The following is a 14599-nucleotide window of genomic DNA, read 5'->3' on the forward strand; positions in this document are numbered from 1 at the left end:
AATATGTCTCATCATCTTTTCTCTGGTACCAAGAGAGTTATTGTAGTTCATGCAGTTTTAGTTTTCATTGTAGTGGTCATTTTGTATATTGTTTGGTTCTGCTTACTTTATTGCACATGAGTTCATGCAAGTCTTCCTATGATTTTCTGAATTCCCATATTTATCATTTCTTACAATTAGTTACGCAATTAGTTATCCTATCATATAATATACCACAATACTATTCTGCATCAGTGGGCAACAACTTTTTTTTTGTTATCACAAAAAAGTTCTGCTATGAATATTTTGATATATAGAGGACCCTCCTCACTTTTCTCTTTCTTTTGTTGTTCAGTTTTCAGTTGTGTCTAACTCTTCATGACCCCATATGGGGTTTTCTTGGCAAAGATACTAAGGTGGTTTGCCATTTCCTTCTCCAGATCATTTCATAGATAAGGAAACTGAGGCAAACAGAGTTAAGTGACTTGCCCATGGTGACATAGCTAATAAGTGTCTGAGGTCAGATTTGAACTCAGGAAGATGAGTCTTCCTGACTCCAGGCCTGGCACTCTTTCCACTGTGTCACTTAGCTATCCCTCTCTCTTTTAGATCCTTCTAATTGGTAAGAGTTTACCAAATCTGTTGTTTGTCCTTTGTTTTCAAAGAAGACCTATGACATCACAGGGTGATATCTTGACTTACGCATAAGTTGGATTTAAGTGAAATAGAGTTGCACAAAGTCTTCAGCCTCACTCTCTCTTCCAGAGTCATTGAAGTCCAGTGGCAGGACAAAAGTCAAGGTGACTGGCAATGGCCCAGGAAGAAGTGAATGACCTTGGTGTCTTCAATGCCTGATCAAGCTCTAAGCTTTCAGCTACCTTCATGGCCATTGGAACAAATTATTCTCATCTGCCTTTTCCGCCAAGGAAAGTCTTCACATGCTTGGGTTAGACGTCCTCTAACTTACCAACAGGTTTGGGGCCTGTTGGTTACCCTCAACCTGTTTTAGCCCATCTATCTAGATGTTTTACTGGGATCTGGCTGTTGTACCTGCTACAGCTTCTTGGAGCCACACACCCCTCACCAAATCTAGCCTTCTCCAGACTCACCATGTTGCTCTCCAAGCATCTTCCAGACATATTGTTATATCTCTCTGCCCCTCTTTGCTTTTTACTTCTATCTCTGTAACCAGTAGTAAAATCAATGCTATCAATCTTATTGTAGCTGGCCACATTCTACTGGTGCTCCTGAGGGGTTGTGTGAAGTCTTTCTTCTAATTCTATTAGCTTAATATTTCAGTCTGATGTGTGTTTTGACCATGTCATTGCCACCCTCCCCAATGTTTAAGCACAAGTGATTAGCCCCTCAGTCATTTTTACCCAATTAATTTCAATTAGCTTTTACAAGAGATATTAACTTTGAGGGTACAGTAAGAACAGGAGAGTAGGCTCAGATTTAACAAAACTTTTAGGTAACTTTGATCCCACCAAGTTCACTTCCAAATGTGGTATCGAAACTGGATAAGCCATTGTCTCACCTGCAATTTATCTGGGTTCTGAAAGTAGCTTCTAGTTCCTGAGGGTATCACATAGGGCTGGTTGCAAAACAGCATTTACTTGACTTCCTGACCCTCTAGTAGCTTGTTCTCTTGACTTCTTGAAACTCACAAGGCTGTAGTATCTCTAATCTCCTTCATTTAAAATGGAAGAACAAACAATGTTCATGGGCCACACATGAGTCTTGGTTGGGGAGGACCCCAGGCCTCTGTATTGTCTCTCACCAGAAATCCACTAGACTGGAAGAACTCAAACCAATAGAAAGGATGAGGTCAACAAGTACCTTTTGAGTGCACCCCCAGTTCTGTCTACAAAGCCTTAAAGAGGCTCCCATTTACCACAATGTTAGTAGACTAGAACCAGTGTCTGCCCACACATGCCAGAAAGTCTGTGTGGAAATTGTACCAAACAAGCACTTTCTGCATGCTTGTGAGGACTGGGTTCATCAGCCAGTCTCTCGTTAGACTAGAAAGGATAGTCAGTTAACATCCCTATTGTTTGACTCACCATTGCTGTAACTCCTCTCTCTGGGCTTCACTACCCCATGTGTGACATTGTCTTCCTACTTTAGACCACAAGCTCTTTGATGGATTGTCTCGCTTTTTGTATTCATACCCCAAGTGCTTAATCCAGTGCCTGGCCCATAGTAAGTATTTAATAAATATTTTTTCATTTATTCATTCATTTTCAGGATCAATGTTTAGTCATGTGATCACTGGGTCAAAAGGTATGAACAGTTTAGTCCCTTTCCTCACACAATTCTTCCAGAATGGTTGGACAAATTCACAATCCCCAAAATAGTATGTCAGTGAAGGCTCCTTTTCTTTAAACCTGGTACTAAAATTGGTTTCAAGAATGAATACATTTGGAAAGAACCAATTCTTTTGCATGCTGATTATCTTGATGTTTGCTGCCTGTGCCCATTTTCCCACATCACTAATTATCATGTGACTATAGGGTGGAGGCAATTATCCAGATAACTAGGTCAAAGAATTCTCCTTCCCTTTCCCACTCCCCTCCCCAACATATTGCAATGGAAAGAACACTGGACATGAGGTCAGAAGACCCAGGTAAAAATCTTGGCTCTACCATTTATTGGCTGTGGGATGTTGGGTAACTCAACCTTTTTGAGCATGTTTCTTTTTTTTTCTTCAATTTTATTTATTTTTATTCTGAACTTAAGAAATAAATAAGCATTTCCATAATATAGTAGAATAGAAAAATTTTGAAAAATGGAGCATGTTTCTTAATCTGTAAAATGAATTGAGTATTTATCAAAAATATGGATCATACCTTTCCTGTAGTGCAGCACAGGGGAAAGAATACTGGATTTATATACAGAGAACCTGGGTTCTAATCTCAGCTCTGCTGCTTACTACCTGGGTGACCTTGGACAAGTCACTTCTCTCTAGGCCTCAGTTTCTCCGTATGTAAAAATGAAAAGTTGGGTCTAGATAAGAGCCCAATTGCAGACCTGAGCCAGATTAAAATGTAATACTTAACAAATACTTAACAAAATAAATAAAAATACAATAAACTAGATAACATTACATTTAAAAGGTAAGCCAGTATGTGGCCAGGGATCCTTATGTATAAATTAGTGGCCCCTGTTTCTATTTAAAACTATTCTAGATGACCTCTATCATCTCTCACACCTCCAAATCTGCAATTCTGGGGTCATAGGCTCCTGTCTATCTCGGGGTGTTTTCTTTTTTCCAGAATCAAAGAAAACAGTTAATGTATATCAATGTACTTTGTAAACTTTAAAGGGTTCTATAAATTTCTGTATACAGCTATAATGTCATCAGTATAGGTACCTCCTGGGATGAAACTCCCTCCACCATTGCAAATGGACAGTTCACCTGTAATTTATACTCAAAGATCTGACCGGGGACATTGAAAGGTGCAGTAATTAGCTCATGGTCATATAGTTAGTATGTGCCAAAGGTAGGGATTTCTTGACTCCAATCCACTATGTCATGTTTCTTCTCATAGTTTTTATTAGCATTATTAATAAAATAATATTTATTTGTCTTAGTCATCCAGATTGTCTGCTTCGATTCAACATACAATTCTCTAAGTCATTTGACTCTTCAGACGTAGATTTTTAATGTTAGAACAATAGAGGTAGAAAGAATCTGAGTCAACTCCCTTTTCTCATTTTTACAGATGAGGCAACCAATGCCCAAGGAAGTTGTGATCTGTCCAAGGCCACATAGCTTTAGAAAGCACTAAGCCTGGAGTCAGGAAGACCTGAGTTAAAATCTTGCCCCAGACGCTAGCTGGGTGACCCTTGGGTAAACCATTTAACTTCTGTCTCAATTTTCTCATCTGTAAAATGGGGGTGATAATAATAGCACTTACCACCCAGGGTTGTTTTGAGGATCAAATGAGATATTTTCGAAGTGTTTTGCAAACCTTAAAGCACTATATAAATACTAGCTATAATAATAATTATTAAAATGATTAGTTAGTGGCAGAAACGGAACTAGGTCTTCCAGTTTCACCTAGCACTTTTTCTCCAGCCATATTTAATTCCTGAAAAATGTTTGACTTCTGCTTTGTACCTTACATGACTTATTTTTACATTTTAAATGAGAAAATGCTCCACTGATGACATTCTCTGATGCTTTATTGTGGTGTGGAAAGTAATACTGGAGATTCCAAAGGCCTTGTCACCAGACTGCAAGTTCAGGAAACACCCTCAGGTTTACAGATAAGGAAACTGAGGCAAAGAAAAGTGAAGCTGAAAGAGACCTTAGAAGTTGCCTAATCCATTTCCTCATTTTGTAGCTAAGGTCCAAAGTGACTTGTTCTAGTCACACAGAGAATAAATGATAGAGCTGGATACAAAGCTGGGGCCTTGGACTCTATGTATAGTCTCTGTCAGTACCACCCTGCCAGTAGGAGTTGGAGCCCAGATTGGATTACTTCCAATTTAGGCCTCCAGAGTACAAGACCAGTGTTCTCTCTATCTCTAGCTCTGTCTCTCTGTCTCTGTCTCTGTCTCTCTCTTCCCCCTCTCCCTCCTCTCTCTTTAACCACATCACACTAACCAACATGACTCTTGCATTTGAATACAATATTTTACCAAGAAATTAAAAACCTGTACCTCTTAATTATGTTTGCCCTTTACTATATTGTCACTAACTCCTTTCTCCCTAAAACAGGAGTTGTTTTAGGGTTTATCTACACATTATCAAACATTAGAAATACAGATTTAAAAAAAATCAGGTTTTTTTTCACCATGTAAAACAAATTCATTGTTGTTTAAATTAACAAAGCATTTGGTTTGATTGTGTTAAACAGTTATGTGCAGAAGTAATTTTTCTTTTTGAGGTAAATTAACTAGATTATTGACATTACTTAGAAAAAATTTTAATCTCATTGCTGACAAATGTTATGAGTCAACTGTGTAAGTATTAGGAACTAATTTGGGAATTGACTATGGGATAGGGTTGGATTAGATGACCTGAGGTCTCTTCTAACTATGTACACAGTCAGGCAGCTAAGTGCTCCAGTGGGCAGACCAATAGAGCCTTGGTTAGCTGTAGGACCCTGGGCAAATTACTTAACTCTTGTCTGCCTTAGTGTCCTCATTTGTAAACTGAGGACAATAATAACTCCTAACTCCCAGGGTTGTTGTGAGCATCAAATGAACTTATGTTTATAAAGTGCTTTGTAAACTTTAAAGCTATATAAATGCTAGGCATTATAATAATGTAATTATTACATTGACATAAAATTGACATAATGTCAATCTGTCTGGAGTATTTGCTGTCTGAAGAATAATCTTCCAAAATGAATTGTCCTGTATTTTTACTTTCAGTGGTGGGAAAAAATTTTTTTCCTCTATTACTCCAAATTCTATGTGACAAATGTCTGATGTTACGGTTTGGGGTTTGAGTTAAAGGAACAAGTGAAGAAAGGAAGGGTTGGAATAGGGCCAACTCAAACAAATTTGTGAAGTTGGTGAAGCCTGTCTTATCTTTGGCAGCCTCTTCTTTCTGCCCCTCTTACAATAATAGCTAGCATTTATAGAGTGCACTTTAAAGATTTGTAAAGCACCTTCCATAAACTATTTCATCTAATTCTCCTTCTCCTCACAAAAAACAAACAAACAAAACTCCTGAGGTAGATGCCATAATTGTACTCATTTTACCCATGAGGAAAGTGAAGTTAAGTTACTTGCTAATGGTCACATGGCTAGTGTACAGAGCAAAATTCAAATGTAGGTCTTCCTTATTCCAGGGCCAGTGTTAGTTGCCTTTAATGCTTTTCTACCACTGCATTGGGAGGGCAAACTTGTGAAAGCCAGTACAGAAATAGAAATTATGTGTTAACAGCAGTTCAATTTTTTAAACAAAAATTTCAACATTTTAAATTCAGAGAGTTGGTCAGTATCTTTTTGGAGCTCAGCTGAACTGTGACTTTTTGTTTTACTGACTTGACTAATCAAATCTGTAAAGATGGCCAGATTGGTTTGTCAATGTGGACAGCCTGTTTTATCCTTTAGAGAATTTAGATTGTGCTAGACACATGCTGATAGAATTTAGAAGATGAGAGATTGGACTCAACTTCCTATTTGCAACTGACATCCCAGGCCACTCACAAGCCGTTTCCACGTAGTAAATATTTAACATATCCACAAATCAATGTGTAATATGACCAGTATTCTTGCTTTTATGCACATTGCATTCTGATAAATGCATTTATCCAAGTCTCCAAGTGGAAGCAAGATGTGGATTGAAATACAATGTGTCTCTCTTGTGTTTTTCTCTGTCACTCGATTAAATACAGTTGCAGGCCACAAATACGAATCCTATTTTCAGAAGAAAAACAATTTAATGTAACGTTTTGGCCAACACAACCCTAGAAGACAAAACGATATTTTATATGGAATGTGGAGAGGATCTGTGATTTTATCAGTATGGACAATTCTTGGAATAGGAACACCAGTTTTCATGCAATTGCAGGCTGTGTACTACTTCATAGATAGTTGCTAGATGTACGTAGAGGCTAGGTGACTTGGCCTGGGTCACATAGCTAGTATGTATCAGAATAGGGATTTGAATGTAGGTCCTCCTAATGTCAAGTCCTGCATTCCATCCATGATGCATCAATATTCAACCTCGAAACCATTCAAAGAGACCTTCTTACTAAATGTCTGCTCCTGAATCAGCTGTGTTCACCATGCTGGTCCCCACAGGCTGATTTGAAGCCATATATGGCAGAAAGTTCAATATGAGTCCAATATTCAAACTTCAGTGACACCTTGTACCAAATAAAAAATTTTTAAATAGCAAAGAATAGAATAGTAAAATGAAGCTACTAAAATACTATAATAAGTAATAAATATTTACTTAGTATAAAATGCCAATACAAACCAAGTTTATTATACAGGTACAAAAATGTACACAATAAGAAAGGATGATTTATGATACAATGAAAACTTGAGGGAAGGCACGCTTTTAAAAAAGTTGATTATTCTAGTGGATAAAAATACCAGTACACATTGGGCAGACTGCCTTACATAACCAAAGAGAAACATTTAAAAATGATCAGAAATTTCTGAGGGAAGCACACAGCACAGCATATCATTACATTAGAAAAAAGTATAAAAATTGAATTTCTATAGTATCAAGTTACACTCACGTAGAAATACAGACTTTCAAAATGCAACTGAATAGAAAACATGGCAAATGGATCCATTCTAAATGAGTTCAGAACTAAAATGTTTTACTAACAGTTGATTTTGTGATTTGTCACCATTTTGCAAGTTTTATTTTTAAGCACATGATATTTAAATCTTCTCCCCCCTCCTCCTCCGGAATGAAGTCTTTAGAACATGAGGCTGGTTTTGAGAAAGGTCCAGCAGTGGAAGCCTCTGTCTTTAAAAAACTGAAAATAATTATCACACTGAAAGCTAAGCTTTTCCATCCTCAGTCCCTCCCCTTCCCCCCATCCTAGGTTTTCTCTTCTAATAGATGCACTGAGAAGTAGGAACAAAATCCTGCCAGAGGAATAATTGACTCCCCTGGGAACAGAGAGGTAGTCAATAATTAAGGTCAGTCTTCAGTTTTCTTATTGACATGACTGACCTGTAATATGGGCATTACTCAATACCCTCATTAAAGTATCTGAATATGTAGTACCCACAATCTCTAGAAGATAAAATTGGTAACATTTTGGGTCATATTTTTTTAAATAAACCATTTGGAAAATTTTTAAATTCATTGTAAGTCTTAGCTCACCCTGTTATCCATTTTTGTAAACTCATTGTTTCCTGTTTTTCCTCACGTGAGAGTTCTCTCTCATCAGTGAAATCACAGGTCCAGTCTTTATCCCTACTATTCCATGTTATGCTAGTTTAGTCACTGCCTGTTATAATGGAAGTTCCATCATCCAACAGAACAATCTGTTCCAAGGTTTTGTACATGATGGGCACTTACAATATTATTTGACTGATTGAGTTAGTGCCCAAAAGAGATAGGCTTTGGCCCATTCGTCCAGCAGCATCTAGATCATACCATCTAACTTAGCTAAATATCATGAAGAATTTTTATCCACAGAAATGACAAACACCCCTCAGAAGATGAATCAATTGTGCATGTCATATGTATACATAGTTTTATACACACATATATATACACAAATAAACACATATTTCTAAGTTGTTTCATATCCAGTTAATGGCTTGGTACGATAGAGGAGTTCGTCTTCAATGAAGATGTAAAAACAATCATGGAAAAGAGTTTTTCTTTCATCTTCCTTATCCTAGAAACTAATGCCCCATGTCAAAAATGCAAGAATGAGCTGGAACGGAATTCTGGAAACAAGTTTTGGGGAACAATTCAAGGAGTTACTCTTTCTAGTTCTGCTGGTGTGGCACCTAGAATCATAAACAATTTAATTTTCTACATACATAAAAAGCATACACACTCATAATTTATTGGAGGGGAATACATTGTTGCAATTTTCAAAGACAAGACAGGCTGAAGGAGCCCCAAGTAAGGGACAAGATCCTCCCAGCTCCTATGCTGCCTCCTACCCCCATCCCCATATACATTGGTAGTTTAGATCACAATAACAAATGATGATACAACAGTTATTCATTTAAACTTTTCTAAATAAGCTTGAGTTTCTTATACTGTGTATTAGAAATTTACAAACAGCTGGAAAGAACCAATATAACGCAAATGGAATTCTTTTTTTTTAAAAGAGTTTTTCTTTCTGAAAGTGAATCACTTATCTCCTGGACTTGCTTGGCCAGGTAGAATCATTACACTGAAACTATCATGCCGCTAAGATTTATCAGCCTCTTTCCAATCAGACTGATATAAAGCCTTCATTCCATCCAACCTCTAATAAAAATGAAAACAAAACAAAAAACCCCAGTCCTATCTAATTATTTGTGAAATTTTGTGCTCAATGGAGCTCTATGAGATAGCATTTTAAAACAATGGAGATCTCATAGTTAATATTAACCAACAACAAAAAGGAATAAAAATAAGCAATAGGGTGAAATTTTAAAAATAAGTTACTATTGAAATATTGCATTTAATATAGCCATTTGTCAATTAGGGTCTTCCCTCTTATCATGAACTGTAGAGATACTCTACAAACACCATGGATTTCACAGTTCCTCTGAGAATAAATCAGAGATTATTTCATACTGAAGTTTTATGATAAATGATAAGTGCCAACTGTATACAGCAGGGAGAGAGTTAGAGGCTCTGAAGCTAATTTGGACTAAGAGCTTATGTGTCAGTGGGCAGGACTCATAAAAATTTGAGAAGAAAAATTCCTACTGTCACTTAAGGGAAAGGCACCTTTTAATTATCAATTTCAAATACGGACACATTGTCACTAACATACCATTAGGTAATGTGTGATCTTGTGAGCAAGGTGGGGGCTTGGAGAAAAGCTTCTATTTCAGTCCTGCTACAAACTCCCTGGGAGATTTTGGTCTCCCTGCAGGACATCTGTTGTATTAGCTTATCTACTGTCAAAGGCAAAAAACTGAGGTTGTGGGAGAGAAATAAGTTTTACAAAAAGTCTTTAAGCTAATGCAAGAAAAGGTATGTAAAATTAGTACATAATTATTTCTGGTACTTTTTGTTAGATAATAATGTGTAGCATAAAGAAAAAGACTACTTTTCTCAAATTAAATGTGAAGTTCCTGGTTCTGCCACTTATGAGTCGGATGATGTTAGGCAGGTGCTTTCCCCTCTATGGGTCTTGGTTTCCTCCTCTGTCCAATGAGAATGCAAGACATCTACCTCTGACATTCTGTGAGCAGGTTAGTGACAAGTAGGCCATACAATGGAAGGGACTCTGAAAAAGATGCCTAGAGTACAAAACCTTACAAAGTTTAGAATGGCAAAGATCTTATTTTTTGCCTATATTAAATAAGATCTTATTATCCAAGAATACAAAACCCTCCAACTTATGTGTGATTTATATACAGGGGTAGGGAACCTGTGACCTCGATGCCACATGTGGTCCTGTAGGTCCTCAGGTGTGGCCCTTTGACTGAATCCAAACTTCACAGAACAAATCCCCTTAATAAAAGGATTTGTTCTATAAAATTTGGACTCAGTCAAAAGGTGGCACCCAAGGACCTAGAAGGCCACATGTGGCATCGAGGCCACAGGTTCCCCACCCCTGGAACCAACAGTACTACTTTGGTTTAGCATTCACCACCAAATTGACATGGACTGCAGCCTCCCCCCATTAAAAAAAAAACTCTGTAAATTATCATATAAAACAAAAAAATAAAGAAATAACTGACAATTATATAAGGAATAGAATCTTCTATTTCCCATCTCAGGGATATACTATTATTTGACCTCACCCCACAGGGGGAAAATATGTACATCTATACATCTATATATAGAGAATTCAAGTTCCTTTAAGTCTTTAAAGAAATAATGACAATAGAAGGGAGGATTGTAGGGAATCTGGGTTGAATGATCATTTTAAGTGTGCCTTAATGCCTGAGAAAACATATCACAGAGATGCAAAGGGTCACTGGTGACAAAATTGTACACATCTTTAACCAGAACAGAGATGATAAGAGGATAAATAAATTATCCCTTCTGGATTAAACTATTAATTGTGAGCTAGAATAAAACTCCCAACCTGAGTAATCCCATATGAACCAAGCATATAGTCATGTTGACAGAATCTATCTATTTCCTCATGGGACAAGCAGATTCATACAGAATCTAGAGATTCTGGGTCATAGAGGCTTTTTTTTTTGGTTGTAGAAAAGAACTAGAATTATAGCAGAGCTAACAAATCTGCAACCTTGTGTCACTACACCCCTGCCGTCTAAGTTTTAATGGCAGCAAGCCATTTGATCAGAAGAAAAAAGGTGTCCTTTCCTTCTCCCCACTAATGTATAGCTGATATAATCTCTAAGTACAAATACCTAGAAGCAACATCATGTGCTATTTCATATAGAATAATCATCAGGATTCTCTTTATGTTTTAAAGGCCACTGATTTATCATGGCGTTTAAAAGCTTTTTTACAAAGTCTCCTTTGCTGGAGAGTTAAAATAAACAGAGGAGAAAATACTAGTATCTTGACTCAAGAAGACTTAGAGCAAAAGAAATTCTTGTATTACATAATTCAGTTCTCAACACAACCAGTCCAGAACCCTTTCTGTGATGGTGGGTATGTTACTCTTCCTTCAGAACATTATAATTAGTGAGTTTTTGCCTAACGAGCTGGGCTGGTGATCTGGAGACTCCTACATCTAAATCAGTGCCTGCCTCCTAGCTGCACACAAAAATGAAGCCAATTCACTCATTATTCTGATGTCAGAGATAAAAGTCAGGATATCTGGAGCAAATGGACAGTCATCATTATTGCCATGTGTTTCTTAATACCTTTACAGAAGTGAAATGGCCAGCACTTGAAAGTACTGGAGAACCAAGTCATGGCGCCTTCTTTGAATAAACATCCATGTCTACATTGATATTGGATTTAGTGAGAAGGGAGCGACATAGACTTTTTAAACACCTTAAACCCTTTTGCTGGTCCAGGATATGGAGGAGGGGGAACGTCATATTTTCTAGTCAATGCCACAGCTTGTTCATAAGAAGGCAGTCCTGAGTCCTCCAAGGGAAGAGGTGACTGGGTCAAGGCAGATTCCTCTTGTCTGCTAAAGATAATAGTAGGATGATGTCGACCAGCTCTTATATAGACAGCTGAGGAACTAAACAGAGACACATTAATAGCACCGATTTCATTTTCATGTTGATAATTGACATTGTTGATGACATTTCCAGGTCAGAGTGTGGGTTTTTTTTTTAAAGTTTTTATTGATATCTTCTGGGTTTTTTTTTATATCATCATAGCTATCTCCAGTATTCCTCTCCTTCCCAGAGAGCCATTCCATATAACAAATAGTATTTTTAAAGAGTAAAAAAAATCCAGTACAACCAATTGATAAATTGAAAAAGTCTGAAAACATGTACAATGTGTAACAGCTGTGAACCACCCACTTCCAATCCTTCCATGAAGGTGTGGATTGGGGGTATCCTCTAATATCAATTTGTTTGTTGTATAGTTGTTCAGTGATGTCTGACTCTGCATGACCCCATTTGGAGTTTTCTTGGCAAAGATACTAGTGCGATTTGCTATTTCCCTCTCCAGCTCATTTTACAGATGAGGAAACTGAGGCAAGCAGGTTGAAATGACTTGCCCAGGGCCACACAACTGGTAAGTGTCTGAAGCCAGATTTGGATGCAGGTCCTCCTGACTCCAAATTCAATGCTCTATCCCCTGAGCCACCTAGTTGCCTCTCATATCAAAGCGTGTGTTTTTTATAGTAAAAGATGGAGACAGGAGGTATAATAGATAGAACATTGGATGTAGAGATGGGAACGCTCTGAATTCTAATCCTGCCCCATACATTTATTGGCATGAGCCTGAGCAAGTCCTTTAGCCTCTTTCTGCCTCAGTTTCCTTATCTATAAATAGAATAATACACCTACCTTCCAGCATGTTGTGAGGATAAAATGAGAAAATATTTGTAAAGTGCTTTGCAAACCTTATAGCACTATATAAATGCTAGCTATTATTTTGTTGTTACTATAATCAGAATATTTATTATAAAGAATTAGAGCATTCATGTTATAATTACTCATAATTAGTTGTAATATAATTAGTTATAATATCAACAATATAATTCTTCATGATAATTAGTTATAATAACATAGAACAATTAGTTACAATAACAGTTATTCTATTCTTCTGTGACTTTGGGCAAGTCACTTAATTCTCTGGGCTACAGTTGCCTCATCTATAAAATGAGAATATTGGATTTCAGATGTAAATGTTGATGTTCTCATGAGATGATTTCTAATGTCTCAGCTCTAGCTATACTTTTAATAATTTGATCTTGTCCACTGACCTTTCTCTTTATTCAGTCCCTCTCCAACCATTGTTATCATTCAGTTATCATATCAAGCCAATCCTGGCTTGATGAAAGCTGTTACAGCTCAGATCCCTGGAGCAGCCACTCTGCCTCTGGCTTCTTTCAACTTTATTCAATCTGCAAATTGCTCTCGGACTAATCTCTCTTATATGTCTTTGTAGTATGTAGAGATCTCTTTTCTCTCCCTAATCTTTTCTTCTTCTTTTCAACTCCTGTAGGACTTATAATTTGTATCTTACTATTTTTTGGCCCAAGATTATGATTTCATTAGTATAGGGCACTTTGTTTTTCAGTCATTTTCAGTCATGTCTGATTCTTTGTGACCATATTTAGGGTTTTCTTGGCTAAGATACTGGCATGGTCTGCCATTTTTTTCTCCAGCTCATTTTACAGATGAGGAAACTGAGGTAAACAGGGGTAAGTGACTTGCCCAGGGTCACACAGCTAGTAAGTGTCTTGAGGCTGGATTTGAATTCACAAAGACGAGTCTTCTTGATTCCAAGCCAAGTGCTCTATCTACTGCACCACCTAGCTGTCCAGTATAAGGTACACCCAATGAAAAAACTTCCTCTGCCAATTCAGGTTAATGATTTGCCCAGGGCAACACAGGCAGTATGTGTCAGAGTGGAGATTTAATTTAAAAAAAAAGAAAAGAGAGAAAAAAATAAGGTCTGAAGTAGTCAGGGATGACTTCACTACCATGGAGGGGTTTTGTTTTGTTTTGGTGAGGCAATCAGAGTAAGTGACTTGCCCAGGGTCACACAGCTAGTAAGTGTCAAGTGTTTGGTCTGAGGCTGGATTTGAACTCAGGTCCTCCAGACTCCAAGGCCAGAGATCTATCCACTGCGCCACCTAGCTGCCCCTACCATCCGTTTTAGACTTGACTTTGTATTATTTCATGCATTAGCTTTGTCTAAACCAGAGATTCCCAAACTTATTTGGCCTATCTCCCCCTTTACCAAAAAAAAAAAAAAAAATTACTCAATGCCCCTTGGAAATCTACCTTTTTAAAAAACCCTTTAACAGTTTTTTTAAAAAAAATTTGTGTCATTTCAAAAAAAATTTTTTAAAATGTTTTGAAAAAAAAGACACATCTTAAATTTAATAATTTATCGTAAATTTGTGGTTTTCCCTGCATTGAAATTTTGATGATGAAATATTGTGTCATGTAACCATATAGTATCGTATTGTAAACAAGTCATTACATGCATATTCCTGCTGATGCATGCTGGACTTCCTGACAGTGTGTGGAAGGCTCGCCTGCTAACATGTGCTTGTTAAGACCTGTCAGTGGACTTGACCATTGATGGATTATAACTTGCATTTTGTGTGTTTATTTGAAAAATAATGTAATCACTATGACTTTAACTCTGTTACACAACAGATGAAACATATATAAACGGTTTTTCAAAATTTTCTTATCTTCTCTTTTTTCCTTATGCTTCCATCGCCCCCTTATTTTTATTCAACACCCCCCCTCCCCAATTGCATCCAAGGCTACTACCACCCCACTTGGATTGTTCCAGCACCTCTCCCAAGGGGCAGTATCACCCACCTTGGGAACCTTGGGTCTAAACTCTGAGATCTTTATTTATATCTGCTCCCTATCCCAC

General features: G+C 37.3%; 1 protein-coding gene across 2 annotated transcripts in view; it reads right to left on the reverse strand.

Annotated features, from left to right (window-relative positions):
* Positions 1 to 6916: 6916 nt before the first annotated feature.
* PRRG4 (proline rich and Gla domain 4) overlaps positions 6917 to 14599 on the reverse strand; it is a 30476-nt gene continuing 22793 nt past the window's right edge. Inside the window, exons 6-7 of one of the 2 annotated variants that reach the window (XR_003566929.1) lie at positions 10210 to 11762; positions 6917 to 10016 (exon numbers count right to left, since the gene is read on the reverse strand). Coding sequence is in view for 1 of the 2 variants with exons in the window: in XM_027837660.1 (XP_027693461.1) it covers positions 11531 to 11762 (232 nt within the window). In the remaining variant the exon portion in view is untranslated. Of the gene's footprint in view, positions 10017 to 10187; positions 11763 to 14599 lie in introns of those variants that run through there. The other variant, XM_027837660.1, reaches the window with a different exon arrangement.

Source organism: Vombatus ursinus, unplaced genomic scaffold (genome assembly GCF_900497805.2).
Source record: "Vombatus ursinus unplaced genomic scaffold, bare-nosed wombat genome assembly UNPS02014822.1, whole genome shotgun sequence".
Taxonomy (NCBI): domain Eukaryota; kingdom Metazoa; phylum Chordata; class Mammalia; order Diprotodontia; family Vombatidae; genus Vombatus; species Vombatus ursinus.